This window comes from Kogia breviceps, chromosome 15, assembly GCF_026419965.1.
Source record: "Kogia breviceps isolate mKogBre1 chromosome 15, mKogBre1 haplotype 1, whole genome shotgun sequence".
NCBI classification, from domain to species: domain Eukaryota; kingdom Metazoa; phylum Chordata; class Mammalia; order Artiodactyla; family Physeteridae; genus Kogia; species Kogia breviceps.
The window spans coordinates 17,246,145-17,268,405 of record NC_081324.1 but is presented as its reverse complement, the minus strand read 5'-3'; the positions used below and the strand labels follow the sequence as shown (position 1 = coordinate 17,268,405).

The 22,261-nt window shown below is 35.5% G+C and overlaps 1 protein-coding gene across 8 annotated transcripts in view; it reads left to right on the top strand.

The window, feature by feature from the left end:
* Nucleotides 1-22,261, top strand: part of WDR7 (WD repeat domain 7) — a 363,333-nt gene that overhangs the window by 40,039 nt on the left and 301,033 nt on the right. For 5 of the 8 annotated variants that reach the window (XM_059039435.2, XM_067014343.1, XM_059039432.2 and 2 more), the window contains 6 exons: nt 2,522-2,667; nt 3,024-3,126; nt 5,232-5,373; nt 5,613-5,861; nt 6,782-7,002; nt 22,000-22,195. In XM_059039435.2, coding sequence (XP_058895418.1) covers nt 2,522-2,667; nt 3,024-3,126; nt 5,232-5,373; nt 5,613-5,861; nt 6,782-7,002; nt 22,000-22,195 — 1,057 coding nt within the window. The remainder of the gene's footprint in view (nt 1-2,521; nt 2,668-3,023; nt 3,127-5,231; nt 5,374-5,612; nt 5,862-6,781; nt 7,003-21,999; nt 22,196-22,261) is intronic. The other 3 variants (XM_059039434.2, XM_059039436.2, XM_067014342.1) reach the window with 1 other exon arrangement.

Genomic DNA, 22,261 nt, shown 5'->3' with positions numbered 1-22,261 from the left:
CACAATGTGGCAAAAAAAAAAAAAAAAAAAAAAAAAGTGAGCAAGAGAAGGTGTAGCCAAGACCCACCTAATCTTAGAGCCGAGATCCCATTACCTCTGCCACATTCAGTTCTCTAGAAACTGTCACAAAATGCCGCCTATACTCAAGGGAGAGGATTACGTGAGGATCCTAATACTACCAGGAGTCAGGCATCGGTGGGGCCATTTTAGAGGCTGCCTGCCATGGCAGGTATTGTGGCTTTGCCCATTTCACAGATGAGGCAACTGAGGCGTAGCGGGGATAAATAACTTGGGTAAGGTTATACAAGTGGTGGTGGTTGTACAAGTGACTGAGGTTATACAACTCAGGCAGCCTGACTGCAGCAACTGCTCTCATTACTACTGTGCTATCCTGTCTCAGAGTGGACAGCCTTACCATATGACTGTTGTTTGGGAATAAGATTAGAAAAGAAAAGCTAGCACCTGCTTAGTTGTAGTAGGCCATATGGGATCCTTCCTTTGTCTTAAAACTTAAAACACATCCAAATAGAGGTAAAACAAAGTGCAAGAGGATACAGTGAAAAATATCCACCCTTTCCCCCCAGGGTACTTCCTTTCCCCTCCCCAAAGGCAGTAGCTAATACCAGTTTCTTGTGTGCCCATTGTCAGCATTTTGTAATCATGTGAGATCAGCCTTCTCTTAAGTGCACACACAACAGTGAAAAGACTAGATCAATGGTACAGGATAGAATGCCCAGAGATAAACCCACGCACATATGAGCACCTAATTTACGATAAAGGAGGCAAGAACATGCAGTGGAGAAAAGACAGCTGCTTCAATAAGTGGTTCTGGGAAAACTGGATAACTACATGTAAAAGAATGAAATTAGAACGCTACCTAACACCATACACAAAAGTAAACTCCAAATGGATTAAAGACTTAAATGTAAGACCAGTTACTATAAAACTCTTAGAGGAAAACATAGGAAAAACACTCTTTGACATAAACCATAGCAAGATCGTTTTTGACCCACCTGCTAGAGTAATGGAAATAAAAACAAATATTAAAAAATGCAACTTAATTAAACTTAAACACTTTTGCACAGCAAAAGAAACCATTAACAAGACAAAGAGACAACCCTCAGAATGGGAGAAAATATTTGCAAATGAAACAAAAGACAAAGGATTAATCTCCAAAATATACAAACAGTTCATGAAGCTCAATATAAAAAAAACAAACAATCCAGTTAAAAAATTGGCGGAAGACCTAAATAGACATTTCACAAGGAAGGCATACAGATGGCCAAGAGGAACATGAAAAGATGCTCAACATCACTAATTATTAGAGAAATGCAAATCACAACTACAGTGAGGTATCACCTCACACTGGTCAGAATGGCCATTATCAAGAAAACTAGAAACAGTAAATGCTGGAAAGGATGTGTTGAAAACGGAACCCTCCTACACTGTTGGAGGGAATGTAAATTGATACAACCACTGTGGAAAATAGTATGGCGTTTCCTTAAAAAAACTAAAAATAGAACTACCATATGACCCAGCAATCCCATTGCTGGGCATATACCCTGAGAAAACCATAATTCAAAAAGAATCATGTACCACAATGTTCATTGCAGCTCTATTTACAGTAGCCAGTACCTGGAAGCAATCTAAGTGTCCATTGACAGATGAATGGATAAAGAAGATGTGGCACGTATATACAATGGAATATTACTTAGCCATAAAAAGAAAGGAAATTGAGTTATTTGTAGTGAGGTGGATGGACCTAGAGTCTATCATACAGAGTGAAGTAAGTCAGAAAGAGAGAGACAAATACCATATGCTAATGCATATATGTGGAATCTAAAAAAAAGAAGTGGTACTGATGAACCTAGTTGCAGGGCAGGAATAAAGAGGTAGACATAGAGAATGGACTTGATGACATGGGGTGGGAGGGTGAAGCTGGGGTGAAGTGAGAGTAGCATCGATGTATATACACTACGGAATGTAAAATAGTTGGCTGGTGGGAAGCAGCAGCATAGCACAGGGAGGGAGGCTTAAGAGAGAGGGGATATGGGAACATGTGTATGTATATGGCTGATTTGCTTTGTTGTGCAAGAGAAACTAACACGGTATTGTGAAGCAATTATACTCCAGTAAAGACGTATTAAAAAAAAAAAAAGGACAACCCACAGAGTGAGAGAAGATAGCTGTGGTGTACACTATGATGAGGGACTCATCTATCATTGATAAAAACCAACTTCTAAAGGTCAAGAAGAAAAACACCGACAACCTAACAGGAAAACGAAAAAAAACATTTCACAAGAGAGGAAAGCCAGGTGGCCAGTAAATGTGTAGAAAGGTGTTCAGTTTCATTAATCATCAGGGAAATGCTTACGAAAACAACATGTAGATGGTGTTGCAACCCAACAGCATGGCTTTCTCAGACAGTTACTGGCAAAATGTTTTCAGTTTTTATGTGGTTAAATTGTCTTATTTTATTTTATGGTTTTTAAAACGATTACGAATCTCTTATTCCTTGTAGGTATTTGATGCTGGAGACTACTCCCTGTTGTGTTCGGGTCCGAGTGAAAATGGACAGACATGGACTGGAGGTGACTTTGTCTCGGCAGATAAAGTCATCATTTGGACTGAAAATGGGCAAAGTTATATTTACAAACTACCTGCCAGGTATTCAATAAATAATAAGTTAGAACTTTAAGTGAAAGCAAAAGATTCCAAATTTGGGGTATAACCTGAAAGTATGAAAATGTAGGAAGTATAAATATTTAATTTAGGTAAAAAAACTTGAGAACTTAAGTTAGATCTGTAATTGAGGTTTAACTTCTAAGCACAAAAATTAAGTGGAGTTTTTATTTGAAGTAGGGTATGTTAGTAACATTAATTATTTAATTTCATGCCTATATTAAGTTAACTATAATTAAAACATCCATATTTTGTCCATTGTCAAAAAAGGTCATCATATGGTATTATAAAACATTTAATGTCAGTATTTTTACTGAATGTTGTAGTTTTCTCATTTTCAGTTGCCTTCCAGCTAGTGATTCCTTCCGCAGTGATGTGGGGAAAGCAGTTGAAAATTTAGTTCCTCCGGTACAACATAGTTTCTTGGATCGAACAGATAAAGAGGTAAAATTTTATAGGTATCATTTATAATTGGTAGTTACGTTGAAAAATTTTTACAACTATATTTATTGGTGTCTTTGGTAGCTAAGCATTTGAAAGATTCAATACAATGCAAAGCTGTGTGTTAGATGCTATAAAACATTTTGACATGGTCAGTTATTATAAGCACAATTTTCAGATTTGCTTATAATATGCCTATAATGCAGCATTCACTTTTCTTCAGGAATAAAAATGGTCTTATACTGATTACAAAGTGGCAATGACTTTTTGATAAAATTCATATTGATGGTATAAATTGATTTTATACTCATGTAGTTATAAACATAGTGAGAGGTGTAATTTTAGAAGGACAAAGATAATTATGTAATAATGCTGACTGATTATTATTTGAACAAGGTATTGCTGTATCTCCCCAAAATCATGTAGTGATTTAAATCATTAGGCATTAGAAATATAGAAAAAGGACATTTTTTTCCCTATAAAAACCAAATTTATTATGACTTCTAAGAACCTACTTAATATCAATTTAAAGTTGAAATGCACTTAGTACTGGGTTTTCAACTCTCTATTATTCTTTGAGCGTTAAGAAAGAAGCTTTGGTTTTGGAAATAAAGTTTCCTTTACTTAAGTTCTAGGTTTCCACAGCTTTTTCATTCTGAACATTTTGTTCCATCTTTATGTGGAGAGATGGCGAGGGGAATGGAATTAATTTTTACATGAATATTTTGAATATATAGAATTTATACATCCATGTACAATTAAGATCCTCTATGACCTGTCCTTTAGTCTCTTAACTTAAACTCCTACTTACTGCTCTCCAAACTAGATAGTCACTTCTATTTAAATCAAGGGATAATGACTTATATAAAAAACATACATGGTGGGGTTTCCCTGGTGGTCCAGTGGTTTGGACTCAGCACTTTCACTGTTGGGGCCTGGGTTCAATCCCTGGTCAGGGAACTAATATCTTGCAAACTGCTCGGCACAGCCAAAAAAAAAAAAAAAAACCATACCATGTTTCTTTATGTATCAGCTCCCTAATACATTTTTAAATTAAAATATATGTACTGTGTGGTGTTAGATACACATTGAAATATGAAATACTGGTTATTACAGCTGTTGTAGCAACTTTTCCTAGTTAAGCATGTTGTTTATCATTTAAACTTTTAGTAATTTTCAAGCTTTAAGTTAAATCAAGTAATTAACTATGCTTAATGCACATAATTTCTATAGCATAATGCTTTTTAGGAAACACCTGATACCGAATACGGATTATTTGTTAACTATATGTTTAAACACTGAAGTCTAATTTTTAACTGCTTTTTAGGATGAGCTTCTATGCTTTAATGCTCCAGTTTTAGTATATTAATAACCTAAGCTTTAAATTTAGGAGTCCACCACTATTTAGTATTTTCAAATAAGTGGTCTCACTGAAGACACAGGATCTTAAGCAGAAAAATAATTTGTTTTAAAAATGAAAGTATATACAACACCCTAATGAATGGTTTTTTTTCCTAGTAGTTTATAGCAAACATATCAGGCTAGGTTCAAGTGGATTATGTAAATGTCATCAAGTGTCATGCCATTAGTTGAAAAATATTCTCATTAAAAAAAAAAAAGAGTCCTCTAGTTGTACAAGCTTGGTAGTTTAGTTTTGCATCTACTCTTGGAGACTAATCAGGGATGGGCAGGCAGAAAGCTCAGATTAGCCTGTTCTCCCCTTCTGACCTTTTAAGTGGAGAATTTTCTTTTTGGTAAAGAGGGGCATATCTTTGTATTAATTGCTTAATAGCAGACAAATAATTGCATTGTGGTTTTTATAAAGTGGAGAAAAAGAATAAAAATATTAATTCTAGAGAAAGACTATAAATTTAGTTTTCATTTGTGTTCTATGTACTGGATTTGGGTATTAGTTGATATGTGTTTCAATGCTACAAAATTAATTAAAATATTATTGAATACTCATTCTATAAATGCACCTTTTTTTTTTTAAAATCTGGTACCGAGGCAAAGTACTTAACATCCTAATCTGAAAAAATGTTAATGTGTGAAATATTTTGTTTAAAAAGATAGCTAAGGGTATTTGAACAAATTTTTTTCTTTTACAGTTGCTAATTTGTCCTCCAGTTACTCGGTTCTTCTATGGATGTAAGGAATACTTCCACAAACTATTGATTCAGGGTGATTCTTCTGGAAGATTGAATATTTGGAACATATCAGACACACCTGATAAACAGGAAGGTACAGGAGGTACTAGTAAATCACTTGCAGTAATTTCTCAATTTTTTAAATTTAACAACCTAAATACCAGCCACTGTATAGCAAATTCATAATGTACATATGTCATTTTCTTCTTAGAATTATAGTTAATGACAGTTATTCTTTGGTATACTACTGAATCATCTGTAAGCACGTTTATTTTTATATGTTTAATATTTTTTCTAAAATGCTTTAATGTTTTTCTTTTATACCAAACAAAACCTCCACAGAGCTGGAAATGACAACTTCTGTTAGTTTGCAAGAGGCATTTGATAAACTGAATCCTTGTCCTGCCGGAATTATAGATCAGCTGAGTGTCATTCCCAATAGTAATGAACCTCTTAAGGTGACCGCAAGTGTGTACATACCAGCCCACGGGCGACTCGTTTGTGGCCGTGAAGATGGAAGCATCGTTATTGTACCTGCCACGCAGACGGCCATAGTGCAGCTGCTGCAAGGGGAGCACATGCTCCGCAGAGGTATCCTGAAGATCTCCTAGTGTCTAAAGTGTTTTGAGAACTCTGTAACCATGAACTTGACAATGTCTACACTCTTTGTTTTTAACAAATACAATGAATCCATGTAGCTGTTAGTGTGCAATGTAGTTGGGAGAATTTAATGTGCAGTTAATAAAATACACGCCAGTTGACCCTTGAACAACTCAGGGGGTTAGGGGCACTGACCCTCTGCACAGTTGAAAATCTGCATGTTCCTTTACAGTTGGCCCTCTGTATCCTTGGATTCAATCAGCTGCCCCTGTGTAGTACTATAGTAAATATTTATTGAAAAAAATCTGCGTATAAGTGGACCTGTGCAGTTCAAACCTCTGTTGTTCAAGGATCAACTGTACTTAGTGTCTATTATTGGAATAAACACCATGTAATGACTGTAAATAAAGAGGTATCTAATTTTATCTCTTTGTTATATGTTAATAATTCCATTTATTATTGGGTACCTATATAGTGTACTAGTGATTATCATATTATCAGTAATACTGGTAATCTTTTAGAACAATGCTGTCCAGTAGAACTATATATGTTAACAATATAGGTGATTTTCTAACAGGCACATTAAGAAAAGTAAAAATGAAGCAGGAGAAATTAATTTTAATAATATATTTTCTTTAACCTAGTACAGCAAAACTATTTTCATTTCAACTTGTAATCAATATAAAAATTCCTAATGAGATATTTCACATTTTTGGGGTGCTAAGTCTTTGAAATCTCATGTGTATTTTACATTCCTAGCACATATGAATCCACTCTAGCCACACTGCAAGAGTTCAGTAGTCTCATGTGCTATGTAGCTACTGTATTTCTGGAAGTACAGAGCAGTTCTAGAGAACGAGAAGCCTCTTCAGTGATAAAATATGCAGCTAAATCCAAAACCTCGTCCACAGGTTGGCCACCCCACAGGACACTCCGTGGTCATCGGAACAAAGTCACATGTTTGTTGTATCCGCATCAGGTCTCAGCTCGTTATGATCAAAGATATCTGATATCTGGAGGCGTGGATTTTTCGGTCATAATTTGGGACATTTTTTCTGGAGAAATGAAACACATCTTCTGTGTCCATGGTGGCGAGATTACTCAGCTTCTGGTTCCGCCTGAAAACTGCAGTGTAAGTTGATCATGAAAATTTATTTCACTGTGGTAGAGTCAAGTTGTGTTGCTATCAGGCTTAATATAAATGAAATCCAGAGTAACTTAAAATGTGACAGGAGAATTTAAAAATCCTTTTAATTTAAAAACTAAACAGTGGTAATGTGATGTTTAGGCAAAGTTACAATTATTACCATTGGGCACATAGACGTAGAAGATGCACATAGTTTTTTTTTCCTGTTATTAGCTCCTAAATAGCATAGCTTGTCCCCGAAATATAGTAGTAATTTAGAATATGTTTACTGAAGTTTCTATTTTTTGTTCTAAAGTAGTTTAAATATCCCCAAAGTCATTCTCTAATCTCATTATTTTCAGCTTCATCTGAGCAAAAAGATAGTAAACGTATACTTTGGTAGTTTAAAGCAAAATACTTCTCATTCCTTATAAATAGAGTTTGTTTATTTTGATATTTTTTTGTGGCTGCACTGTGCAGCTTGTGGGACCTTAGTTCCCTGACCAAGGGTCAAACCTGGGCCCCGGCAGTGAAAGCACTGAGTCCTAACCACTGGACTGCCAGGAAATTCCCTAGAGTTCATTTAAATAAACAATTATTGTGACAAGAGAAAGTATAACAGGCACTGAAAATGACTTTGGAAAATTTTGTACATACCTTTGTAAAAGCAGATTGCTTTCTTAGTGATGGGCGTGTAGGTTAGGCCATGATGTCAAATATAAACAGCCTAATAATTTTAGAAATAGGAGATTTTAGGAGAACTTAGGATGGATGAATAACAGACCCGTAATTTCTTTTACTGTTTGTTTATCATGAACTTGTTCATGTAATTAGCCACTTCTGTTGGCGTCATCACTATGCCCACACACACTTGTGTGTGCACACACATACACAAACACACCGACACACTGTCTTCTTGCACACATATTTCATGCTTATCATAATCCCTTCAGCATCACCAGTTATGGTCTTACTGAAATGAAAAGCATTTGACTTCTGTATCTGATCCGGTGTTCCCAAGGAGTCTCATTTCAAAGCTCAGAAAATCTTCCTTGGCCTTTCTACTTACTTAATCTTCCTGGTAATGTATGTTATCTGCCATGTTCTGCCAGTGCTAGATTTCATTTGACTTGATACTGGTGATGTTGTAGGAGGTTGTAGTACCAGTGTCTCTCTCTCTCTCTCTCTCTCTTTTGTTTTTTGGGGCAGTATTACTATTTGCCAAGTAATGCATTTCAGTGTTCCAAGAAATATAAACTTATATTTTAGGAGGAGAGTCAGGCAAGTATGTAAGTAAGTCTGTTACAAGGCTGATCCCTGACCGGGGATTGAATCCAGGCCTCCTGCATTGGGAGTGCGGAGTCTTAACTACTGTGTCACCAGGAAAATCCCTATACTATGTTTTAATACTTCAGAACTATAGCATTTTAGTTTAATCTTATTCTAATAACTGAGACATTTAAGCAACACTGAGAGGTTAGAGATAGAATGATTTCCAGATTTGAATAACTGTCAGAGGTAGGCTTGGGTGAATTTCCAAAATCTGAACTCTAGGCTAGGGGAGGCCAAAAGAGTGTGCCCAATGCCTGTGGAGTCTGAGGAAGAGAGCAGCTGAAAGGGAGGGCAGGTATTTTTAAGGCTGCTGGTAGTAAAATTATTAAAATTGAATTGGAAAGACAAATACCAAATTCAGATTCTGTTTGCTTTTGAGAGTGACGGGAATGAGTATTGAAGGGAACAAAAAATGTGACTTTTTAAAGTGTTGTGTTTTATTTACTTTTAGTAAATATATATCTAATATTACTTCCCTCTGCCATTGGCATGGATGATTAGATTATCACAGCTTTTTGCTGCTGCTAGAATTTTATTCAGAACAGAATTTTTCGAAAATGTTTCAAAATAAATTTTGGAGCATATATAATATATATGTTTCTCAGCGTGAACACATAGGCTAAGTTCTCTAACAGATTACTTAAAAATGATTACTTTTCATTGTATCTTATTAAACTTGTATTGTCACATGCCTCCAAAATTTTCCAGAAGGGGGCAGCATGGGTTCGTGAAAGTGGGAATATCAGGAACCTAACCTGTTTGTTCCTTCACTTGACAATGTTAAATCCCTAGCTCTTGCGGCAGATATGATAATATGTATGGTATATGTGACTGTATGTTTGCTAGTGTGTAATGTTCGCTCAGTAAGAACAATTAACAAATTAGGATTTCTTTTTAATATACTGTCCTTTCTTTCTGAAAAAGTACCTAAGCTTCTTCCTGAATTAGCTCTTATCTTACCTTTTTGAATTTGGACTTGTGTTACCAGTTTAATTGGATGTTACCTTTAAAAAGCAATGTCTAGAATTATGGCATAGTCTCTGAAGCCAGGGTAAACTTTGGTGATGTAAAGGAAGCGAAAGCAGAAAGGAGAACTAATCTTTTTCTAAAATATATCACAGTGTACGTAATGTTCTGTAATATTCTTTTTTCCCATAACACTTAGTTCTCTTAGATTTTGAGACTACTTGCATATGTTTTATATATTCAGCATCATTTTGAAATTAATTTTTATTAAAAAAATTACATAACACATTGTTATGGAAAATATAGATATTTTCTAAAGATGGTCTAAGTGTATTCCAACATTTTTAATGATAGTCTGTCATTTATTTAATTTTATCAGAAATTTCAGAATTTTACTTTCTAATTTTTTTTTCTCTTATCAACAGTGGGGGTTGAGAATTAAGATAACTAAATAATTTTGCACATCTGGAATGATTCTTAGGATAAATTCTTAAATGTGAAATTGCTTTATAAAAGGGCATATTAATTTTTAAACTCTTTTGAATACATATTACCAAATTGTCCTTCAAAAGCTTAGGAATAGGTTTGTATCACCTGTTTACCTTCATAATTCTTCATCATCCTGTTTATAATCTTTCAAATATAGATAACTTTCTAGACTTATAAGTAGCTGTATGAAGAGTATGTATAAGCGTATAGCACTCATTCTCATTTTGAAAGCATGAATGCTAAATATACCAAGGCTGTATTGGTTATCCATTCTGATTGCTGCATGTTTTCCAAATTTTTACTACTGTCATATTTTATTCAAGATAAAAAATTAATTTTTCCTATTATGGATAGTGTCTATATATTCAAATATCATAGTACACCCTGTCTCTTGTGTAGGAAGCTAAGAGAATCAATAATATACCAAGAGACAGTCAGTGAGGATCCCTTCAACACTAATGAGACAGATTGCATCCCTATTCTGGCTGTGCTAATATTGTGTCAAACATTTTAGAAATTCATTTATTTATTACCTTTTTTTTGCCTTATGAGGTTGGTTTATTGAAGTATAGTTGATTTACAATGTTGTATTAGTTTCAGGTGTATAGCAAAGTGACTCATTTAAAAAAAAATAAATTTATTTATTTATTTGTTTGGCTGCATTGGGTCTTCGTTGCTAAGTGTGGGCTTTCTTTAGTTGCGGTGAGCAGGGGCTGCTCTTCATTGCGGTGCGCAGGCTTCTCATTGCGGTGGCTTCTCTTTTTGCTCAGCACGGGCTCTAGGTGCGCGGGCTTCAGTAGTTGTGGCTCATGGGCTCTAGAGCGTAGGCTCAGTAGTTGTGGCGCATGGGCTAAGTTGCTCCGTGACATATGGAATCTTCCCAGACTAGGGCTCGAGCCTGTGTCTCCTGCTTTGGCAGGTGGATTCTTAACCATTGCACCACCAGGGAAGTCCCCAGTTTTTAAAATATATATGTGTGTATATATATATATATATATATATATATATATATATATATACAAACACACATACGTACATATATATGTATATATTTTTTTCAGATTCTTTCCCATTATAGGTTATTACAAGATTTTGAGTATAGCTCCCTGTGCTATATATAGAGTAGGTCCTTGTTGTTTATTTTATATATAATAGTGTGTATATGTTAATCCCAAACCCGTAATTTATCCCCCCCCGCCTCCTGCAGAAACTTAGCTATTCCTCTGTTCGGAGAAGTTTCTTTAGATCTTTAGTCATATTCTTGGTAGCAAAGATTATATTGGGTATGAAATTTATTTTTAGTAATAGTCAGAAGTGATTTGGTGCTAAGCATTGTAAATGAAGTGGTTGATTAAATTGACTCAGTGGCTGGTATTGCACAGAGCAATTAGTATGGCACAGAGCAAAGACAATTTTTCTTCAGTAACTTAATCATAAAGCAATTTTAAAATGAGTTAAAATTTATTTTAAGATGACAGAAATTGTTAGAAAAAAATGAATGACTTTTTAAGGTGACTGTTCAATTAGATGCAACATATACCTGAGTTCCGACCATTTTCCAGGTGCCTTCAAGAGCTGGGTGTATAATAGTGGGGGTTAGGTTTCTCTTGTGTTCTTTGATATAGACTTAAAAAGCAAGCCAGCATCCTTTGTAAACGAAGAGGTATTTTTAGCATATATATTCTAGTAATTTATCTCTAGGAAAGATACACAGACTCTTTCAGTTAGAAAATGTCTGGATAGAAAAATGGGGACAGTATCAACCCGTTTGTTTCCATGAGAAAGGAAAAAAAGATATTCCATAGTTATGTCAGAGGTAATTGTAAATTCAGTGTTTATTTCTTGTAAGGATACTGGTATGAGCGGAATAAATAGGTTGAAGCCAAGCAGGCAGATTGAGAGTTACTAGGTCAGGTGGATGGGGCCATTCAAGTTCAAAGTAGGAGCTAGAAGTATAAGTGTGGGACCAGCAGCCACTGGGAGTCGTAATTCAGTGCATGCTGAGAAGTGAGACCCTTTGTGATGGAAGATGTTAGTCCCTGAACGTGTGCAGCCGAGGTTTGGGTGTGGGGTGGACAATAACTGGGGAGACAGCTGACTGCTGTGGGGAGAGGGTAAAAGGGTAGCACTTTTGAGTTCTTTAAAAAAAATCTTAGACTATCTTCAGAGTCTGCAGATTTGACTATCTCAGTCTCTAAAACCCATTAGTATGTAACTGAAATTAAAGAAAGCACTTGAATGTTTTAAAGGCATGAAGTCAAAAATTATCAAGTAAATTCAATGGAAAAAGATGTGTGAGGAAATATTCAGGGAACAGTGGAAGGTGGTCATTGAGTTGTTGGATTGAGAGCTTTTATTGACTCAAATTGTTAAAAAGTGCTGAAAACTTCATTAATGTGATTTTAAGGTAATATGTGAGTTATGGTAATGATCATGTAGGTGGAACTATTCAGATTAAATTAAAGCAGAGCTATTAATATGAGAAGAAAACATTGAAAAGGGGAAACTAACCTAATAGAAAAATTATGAATGTCTCTGTATTTCCTGGTGAATACCTAAACGTTGGCAACTCCCTCAGAAACTGATACAACTACATTATAAAAAATAGAATTTATGGTATATAATGACATAATACTAATAATGGTAAAGAGAATACTAACTACCATCTTTTGTATGCATGATGTATTAGTCACTGTGCTGATTTCTTTACTTATATTTCATTTAATTCACCCAGTGATTCTGTGAGGCCTAGTAATTGCTGTTAACCTCATTGTACAGAGAGATGAGGCTCAGAGACGTTAAGTAACTTGCTCAAGTCACACAGTTAGCAAGTGGCAGAGCTGGAATTTGATCCTAAATAGTCCAACCTGAGGGCCTGAACTTGACCACCAAGCATACCACCTCCTACTAGGTGTAATTGTGTATTTAAAAATAGTTGCATTTCTCCAACTTGGACTATATATTTTTTATTACTGATTTACATAAGTCAATATGATTTTGATGCATACTTAATTTTAAATGCCTGATTTATTTAGTATCTTTCAATTTGTAGAACAAAACACAGCCATTCTTTTCAATTCCTGTATTTCAAATTTTTCTTTAGAGAATTGTGCATGGCTCAGTTCTTTGGTAATTTATGTTTTAGTTTTTCATCTTTGATTATTTAGGTTTGGATTTTCTTAGTTTTAGCCCCCTTTCACCTTCTTTTACTTGTCACACATTACTTGCTTTTAAGAATATGATGTAAGATTTAACTGCAATTTTATAAATTTAACATATACACAGTTAAAAATTTTTTGAAAACAGAGGTAGCTAAGAAGGTAAAAAGGTCACCTGTTATCCTACATAAAAGAGAAACACAGTTAACATTTTGATATTTTTTCCTCTAGCCTTGTAAAATTCACCTACTATGCACTTGTGGTTATATTGTATAGTTATCTATGCACATTACATCTTCATTTAATATTTTAACAAATGCTTTCTCAAGTTATTCTTATTTGTGAAAGTAATTTTTAGTAATTATATAACATTACATAATGTGAGCATACAATATTGACTTAGCAATTCTCCTCCTTTGGATGTGTAGATTGTTCCCAGTTTGAACTACTGTAAATAATATTGAATATCTTTGTAAAATTTGTTTTCATTTATGATTATTTCCTTGGATAGATTCCATGAATATTTTTTGGATTAGAACCTCAGAATTTTGGGGTAATAGGTTATTAACATTTTTTTTTTCTTTTTTTGCGGTACGCGGGCCTCACTGTTGTGGCCTCTCGCATTGCAGAGCACAGGCTCCGGACGCGCAGGCTCAGCGGCCATGGCTCACGGGCCTAGCCGCTCCGCAGCATGTGGGATCTTCCTGGACCAGGGTACGAACCCGTGTCCCCTGCATCGGCAGGCGGACTCTCAACCACTGTACCACTAGGGAAGCCACAACATTTTTAAGTCTATTGAGATTGATTACCTAATTATTTTCTACCCTCAGTGCCTATTTCATTGTCCCTTGCCAACACAAGATGTTTTTATTTACTTCCATGCCTCAGTTTCCACATCTGTAAGATGGAAATAATAATAGTATCTACTTCAAAGGGTTGTTGTGAGACTATGATGGATTACTGCCAAGTATTTAGAATAATATCTAACATAGAGTAAGAACCCAATAAACATTAGTTGTTTCGTATTATATAATTTCTACAGTCTTTGGCTAAATTGATAGGTGGAAAGAATATGTATTGTTCGAATTTGCACTTTGATTACTAGAGGTAATGAAGTTTTTCTGTTAGGATTTTAGTGAGTTTTTTTTTTTTTTTTCATTTGAGACATAGATTGTCCTTTGCTCATTTGTTTCTGTTGGGGGTATTAGTGCTTGTATGAGTGCTTAACTTAATTGAAATATTAAGCTTATGTGCTTTCTATTATTGTTGACATTTTCTTCTGGTTTATTATTTACTTTGATTTCTTTTAACCTACGGATAATTTACATTTCTATGTAATCTAATTTATCTTTTCCTATTTAGCTTCTTTCATATTTTTGAATCCTGGGATCTTACCCCCTCCCCCAGAAATTTGGTGAAATTTGATTAAAAAGCAATGGCTGGATTAAAACAAACATCAAATACTTTATCTGAAATTTATTTATGCATGTGGGGTGAGGAAAGAATAAAAATCATGTTTTTCTCTAAAGTAACATTATATCAACATCATTTATTAAGTAAAATTTTCGGGGCTTCCCTGGTGGCGCAGTGGTTGAGAGTCCGCCTGCCGATGCAGGGGATGCGGGTTCGTGCCCCGGCCTGGGAAGATCCCACATGCCGCGGAGCGGCTGGGCCCGTGAGCCATGGCCGCTGAGCCTGCGCATCCGGAGCCTGTGCTCCGCAACAGGAGAGGCCACAGCGGTGAGAGACCCACAAAAAAAAAAAAAAAAAAAAAAATTTCTTTGATAGGCAATGTCTTCTTAATCTTACACTAAATTCTTCATATTTATTTGCTGCTTTATTAATAAGGAAGCAGTTGAAGAAAGATGGAGTCCTGACTAGCCCGCTATTTCTTCACTGTTATCTTTTATATGTAGTGAATGGACGAAGATATTAAAACTGGTCCCTAAAAGTCTTAAATGTATGTAGAACGTAACTATTCTAATAGATGGTTAGTGTTTTGGTTGGACCACATGGTCTTATTTTCTAAAATAGCTATTAAAGAAACAGCTGTCTACCCCGCCCCACCCACTTCTTTTTAAAAGAAGGATGAGCTATGGATTTCTGAAAAAAAAAAAGTTTTTTTTTTATCTAGTTTTGTGAAAGTGTGGACACGGCATTAACATTTGTAGGCTCTTTTTTCTCCTTCAGGTAGAATATCTAAAAGCGATAAATGTTGCATCTTAACTGCATATTTATGTTCCAGAGAAGGAGTTCTGGGAAGTCTAGAAATAATGATTAAGAGAATAGTAGGATTGATTTATGAGTGAAAGAAGCTGGTCATTTATAGCTTGTCTAATGATGGGCATATTTAAAAGGAGAGACAATAGTGTTCATAGATTTAGAGAATATTCAAAGAGAAACATTGTTTTGGGCAGGAGATTGCTCCTGGAATGATGTGAAGAAAAGAATAATTTAGTTTAGAAAACAAATTGGCAAAAGTAGAAAAAAAAAAATATATATATAATTTACACTGGGAACTGTTGGAAAGCAGAATCATCTCCCCAGAGAGCTAGTGTGTGGAATAAACTAGCTGCCTCTAGTTTCTATAATTCATGGCAGATGCTTAGGAACAGGTTACATAAGAGGTTTCTGGGAATGGTTTAAAATGAAGTCTTGTAAAATGTGTACGCTCAGGCTGGATGACCTAGGTGGTACATTCTGACTCTGTCAGATCTTGTTATAGCTTGTGGCATTCCCCTGCTCAGCACTAATGTACCGTGAGGATTATTTACTGGCAAATTCAGTGAGTGCTTACTTGGTTGAGGATCAGAGTTACTTGAAAAATAATAATTGGTCTTGGAATATATTTGTTTTGATCTGGTATCTTCCTCACTTTCCCTGCCCCAATTAATTTTTTCACCAAATCAAAGTAAATATTAAATATGGTTAAATATTCTGTTGCTTTTTGTTAGCTCCTGCTTTTAATTACCTTTTGATAGCATTGGTGCATTTTCCTTCTAGGGAAGAACTAATACAGTGTTTGGAACATGATTTTGAATAATTTTCACCTGTAAAGTACTGACCAAGTTGATCAGATGCTCGATCCATGCTGTACAAGTTCTGTTCCATAACAACAACAAAATTTGTTTTAATGGTGTATGTATGTTACACGCTTTAAGTCAGTTGATAGCAGTGGGTGTTAATGTGGAATCTGTGAGACAGTTAATTAGGGCATGGGAATAAAATAGTAAAGCTCTTCTTTCTTTTTTTTTTTAAACCTTAACACATTGAGCTTATGAACATTTACTAGATGGAAGGACATTGGTGCCTCACTTGCTTCATACATCAGATGGGCACATATCACCTGGGCCAAGAGTGGGCCTGCCACCTCCAGGAGGGCGACCTCAGTGCCCTCACCAGGTGTGCTTCCAATGAAAATACGTTTGCTTAGGAGAGTTGCAGATTGTACTGTACAGGTCTTAACCTAACCATCACAAAATGGGCAGAGAAAATAGTGATGGAAGTCTTTCTGATGAAAATGAAATATCTTTTCATTAACCACATAACGAGGTTCAAACAATGATCATTTGATCAATCTGGCAAGAAGGCAGCCACAAAATTCATGATTATATAAAATATGTGTTTACATCTACTATTGTTAACGATGAAAACTTTCTAAAGATACCGTGCTTTGAGGTATCTGCTAATGCTAATATAAAGTTATTAACATTAGCAAGACATTTAAGAAAATATTTCATTTTATCATAAATTTGTTTAAACTGAGTCATCCTTTTAAAGTATATATTCTGTGCATATTTTACAATGTACATGATATATTGGCACAAAGTACATATACAATGTATAAATAAATATACATATAGTGAGAATACATTACAGAGTTTTTTAGATGAATAAGTGTGTGATTGAACAAGTTTGGAACATAAATACTTTTCAGATAATTTAGTTAAAGATATGAGGTTCACATTTTTTAGTTCTTGTATTATTATTCTAATTACACAATTTAAATGTCTTATAAAAATATCCTCGACGTTAAGTCATGTTTAGGTGACTTTTTCAGGTTGAAATGGAAGAAAGCGAAGTAGAATGGAATTAATCAAATTATAGAATCAGTCATTGTAGGTGAAGTAAGTGTTCAGTAACCAAGATGTCTAGAATTTAATAATTTAATAATAAAAGAATTATGCTTAATTCAACTCATTTGTGAGGAAGCTGTGTCTAAATCAAAGAGAGATTGGTGTTATCTAATATTCTTTAAGAAGTGCTTCAATAGTTTTGAGCGCAGATGAGGAGAAACCAAGTTAATTGTGTTTCAGCAAATCTTTTAAGTGCTTTCATTTAACAGGTAGCTCAGAATTATTTATCATTACTCTGTTCATTGTTTGAATTAAAATTAATACCAAAGTGGTGCTTGAGAATGGTCTTTTTCCCTTTAACATTTAAATAGGCTAGACATTTGCTTTGTTTATACCATTAATTTGTTTTCACAGAGCCTGTGAAGGTAACCATCAACTCAGAATTAATTAGGGGAATCAAAATTAATGAGGATTTACTGTATTTGGGCCATTTCCACTAGGCCAGTTTTCTTCACATGAGTTGGATTAGCAGTTTCTTGAAAGAAGAAAAATTAGATTTATTTAAATCCATATTTAAAAAGCAGAGAACCATCTTTTCTTGTGAGTTAAGTACCTCTAATAACTGTGCTTTCTTGGACTTAGTAATATTGATTTTTTTTTGTTTGTTTTCAGTCTTGATTATTTTGGTTATTTCCAGACTGTTGCTCATTACAGTAAAGCTAGACTTAACTCTTCAGATGCTTATTTTCATTTACATGGAAAGTATAACATTTTTGTTTGGGACCAAACATTTTTTTGCGGATGAGGCGTGTCATTTGTCAGTTTTCATCATTATTGCACTATACAAATTAAGAACAGAACTATTCTTTAAAAGATATTGATGTAAATATATGTGTTAGAAGAGGACGCATCATGTGGGACTGAAAAGCTAGAATTTTTGGAATTCAGTCATTTTTTCCTTCAGAAAATTACGTCCCATAATCAACTTTCAAAAATACACCCTATAATATTATTTAATATTAGCTTTGTATGTTCTTCGTTTTTACTAATAAGAGTGATAACATGAAGTAGAGCTTTTAAATCTTTTTATAAGGATGGGTCGCATTTTCTTTAAATTTAAAAAATTATCCACCGACATATAAATGGCAAGGGTGAAAGTTCTGACGGTGAAACTTACGAGTTGATGCCGGAGGTCAAGTTCCTCGTGGGAATAGGGAAGCCTTTTTTGTTTGCTTAAGTCTGCAGTCCTCTCTCTGGTAGGTTGTAAACTGCAGTAGGAGATATTTGGCAGAGAGAGAATGCGTGGGTCAGTGCTTCTCAGTAGTTTTGTTGTCACCTCAGATGTTGAGATCTACCAGCAGAACATAATTTGAAAAACACCAAATATAGTAAAGAAGATTGGTAAAAAAAATCACCTTTTAAAAACAAACAAACTTCACCCTGACTCATGCCTTGTTTTCTCTATGAAAAGGAATGACAAGAATTACGTGAACATTAATGAAATAATTGTCAACTTGGGGACTGGCAGGTCGGCTAGTTAGGTCTACGGCATTAATTAAGGATTAGCTCATTTTAAAGATTTCAGAGAGCTTGTGAGTCATAGTAGCAGAACCAAAAGTAGTGACAGGTGTGAGTACTGTGGCAGATCAGTGCCTGATTAAAGGATGTGAATAGGTGAAAAGTAATGCCATTTAGGGCTCATTCTTTTTAGTGACTCATACACAGAGAAAAAGATTACTGTTAGATTTATTTTCTCTGATGAGAAAAAATAAATAAAATGACCATTTTTTGGCAGATTGGTGTTGGAAAATAGAAAATAGTTAACCATTAATGTAGCAATTATCCTTTTTTGTAAATTGAATGATGGATATATATGATAAATACAAAGTCAGTATTAATGATTATCTGTATAAACGCAAAGCTTCCATTGTATTAAACTATTATCTTTGCTTAGCAACGTACATCTGGTGAAACTCAAAAATATTTTAATGTATTTATTTGTTTTAATATTTATTTATTTTAGGCTGTGTTGGGTCTGTTGCTGCACACGGGCTTTCTCTCGTTGCAGCGAGAGTGCGTGGGCTACTCTTCATAGAGGTGCGCAGGCTTCTCTTGTTGTGGAGCAACAAGAGAAGAGCAACAAGGGCTCTAGGCACGTGGGCTTCAGTAGTTGTGGCACGCGGGATCAGTAGTTGTGGCTCTCAGGCTCTAGAGTGCAGCCTCAATAGTTGTGGCGCGTGGCATGGGCTTAGTTGCTCCGCGGCATGTGGGATCTTCCCGGACCAGGGCTTGAACCCGTGTCCCCTGCACTGGCAGGCAGGTTCTTAACCACTGCACCACCAGGGAAGCCCACTCAGAAATATTTTATGTGGTGTGAAGTATAATAACTGAAAATAAAGGCACCATGTTATATTTCTGCCACGTTTTATTCTAACATTACCTATATTTAAATGATATTTTTGTAGTTTTCCACTTTATTTTGACTTCTTGCTTAATTACAAAGCAAAGTTTTGCATGCCATAGTCAGCTACGCCTCAGTCCTTAATGTCTTTTTAAAGAAAGAAATCATGTTTTATGTTTCCATTGAATGCTTATCAGGGAGCATGAAATAAATAAGCTTAACAAATGCTTAAGAAAATTCTATATATTGTTCTAGTAACAGTTTATAACATGATCTTCCTGAACTTAGTTTTCTTAACTTTAAAAAAAAAATTTATTTATTCATTTAATTTATGGCTGTGTTGGGTCTTCGTTTCTGTGCGAGGGCTTTCTCTAGTTGTGGCATGTGGGGGCCACTCTTCATCGCGGTGCGCGGGCCTCTCACTGTCGCGGCCTCTCTTGTTACGGAGCACAGGCTCCAAGACGCGCAGGCTCAGTAATTGTGGCTCACGGGCCCAGTTGCTCTGCGGCATGTGGGATCTTCCTAGACCAGGGCTCGAACCCATGTCCCCTGCATTGGCAGGCAGATTCTCAACCACTGTGCCACCAGGGAAGCCCCTTAACTTTTAAAATTAATAAATCCCTACTATGCTCATTATAGTTTTTAAATCATTATGAAAGAAAAAGTACAAGTAAAGCTAACAGAACCAAAGATTAAAACACCTGAATTTAAGAACAAAGTAAATAGTTAAATCTGACTCTCTTTTTAAAAATTAATGCTCTGCTTCATTCAAAAATTGATTTTAGGTTATTTACAAAAATAAACATTATTCAGTTAGATAAAAATAAAGCTAAATCATGGTGAAGAGAAAATGAAAGAAAAAGTAGACGAGACCACCTAGAGTCCACATTCAGAAATGTATGCCCACACACCCCACTGTCATGGATAGAAAATTCAGTCCTAAGTTTCTTAGTATCCAGAACATTGAAGGGAATCCATTGTAGCAGCTTTCCCCAAAGTCTGTTCCTCAAAAACTACATCTTATAAGATTATGACGGTCTTTATTCATGTCCTGCCCCTAGACAGGAATAAAGACGCAGATGTAGAGAATGGACTTGAGGACATGGAGGGGGAAAGGGTAAGCTGGGACAAAGTGAGAGAGTGGCATGGACATATATACACTACCAAATGTAAAATAGATAGCTAGTGGGAAGCAGCCACATAGCACAAGGAGATCAGCTCGGTGCTTTGTGACCACCTAGAGGGATGGGATAGGGAGGGTGGGAGGGAGATGCAAGAGGGAGGGGATATGGGGATATATGTATATGTAGCTGATACACTTTGTTATACAGCAGCAACTAACACACCATTGTAAAGCAATTATATGCCAATAAAGATGTTACAAAAAAAAAGAATGATGGTCACATGAAATTATGTTCATGTTAGCATGTTAAAGTTTCTTAGAAGTTCTGTGGATAAAAACAACTGTAACGTGTTTCCCATGCACATGTGGTCACACACACACGCACCCCCCGCCCCGTCCCACTCTTTTTCATATGATACCTGTCAACATTTCCCATTGAGATGGACCAGTCAGGGAGAGATATTGTTCTTTAGCTAAAAGACGTCTGCTTAGGCAAAGCCCAGCTGGGTGACATTTGAGAAGTTTCTCCTCTGGATCCCACAGAAGGGATAATATGTATGTGGTACCATGGGCCTCATCCTCAGTAAATAGCCACAATATACACAATAAGGAGTTTCAGATGACTGTTTTCATATGGTTTCACCTCAGTGTGAACCGGAAGCATAATCTAATAAATCACTACAAAGTTTTAAGTTGCGTGTAAATTGTCTTCCAAACCTATAAAGACGTTAATTTTTAATTTTCTAGGTTATGGATTCAGTTCTCTGATGCTAGTGAAAATCTTTACCATCTTTAATTATTTCTGTTATATTCCATCTTGTTCTAAAAAGGAATGGAAGGGCGCAAACTAGAGATGAGCAGGAAGTACAGAGCAGGATGTTTAACGGGTTCTTGTATGTTAGTTGAGGTGGTGTTCCTGCTGGCATTAGAGACAGAAGCTGTGAAACACGTCTACAGGTAATACAAACTATCGGTGGCTCTTAAGAAATGAGGGACCTTGAGGGTATTGTTTTTGAGCAAAGGAGCAGGGAAGAGCATGGGTCTAAATGATGGAGTCACAAACAGAAAGAAGCACTGCAGAAAGCAGCTCTTGCTGTTAGCAAAGGGAAGTTCAGACAGTGGGAAGGGAACACATAATAACAGGTCAATTTTTTTCCAGCTTTGCCTGTTCATATATAGCAATTATTTTAGTAAGGTCATCTTCAAATTTGAACAGCAGATTTTCCTAGGCATCTTTCTCTTCTTTAGTGTTAATTCAGTATTTTTCAAAGTGTTGTGATGATTGAACTAGGCGTTTTATGTATAATATAAAAGAAGAAAATTGTCAACACATCCTAATGTCGTGGTTAGTGTTTTCAGCAGCAGTGAATGTGTAATTAATTTTGATTTAATTGAGGACAAGATCCATTTTCTTCTGAATTTAAACTAAGTGTAATTAAGATTTATTCTTCTTTTCAGGCAAGAGTGCAGCACTGCATCTGCTCTGTAGCCAGTGACCACTCAGTAGGACTCCTAAGTTTGCGAGAGAAAAAATGCATTATGCTGGCATCTCGTCATCTTTTCCCCATTCAAGTAATCAAGTGGAGGCCTTCTGACGATTACCTAGTAGTGGGATGTTCAGACGGCTCCGTGTATGTCTGGCAAATGGATACCGGTAAGAAAAATGTTGAGAGAGACTAGAAAATGAAATGAGTATATTTCACTTCCTAAAAAAAAAATC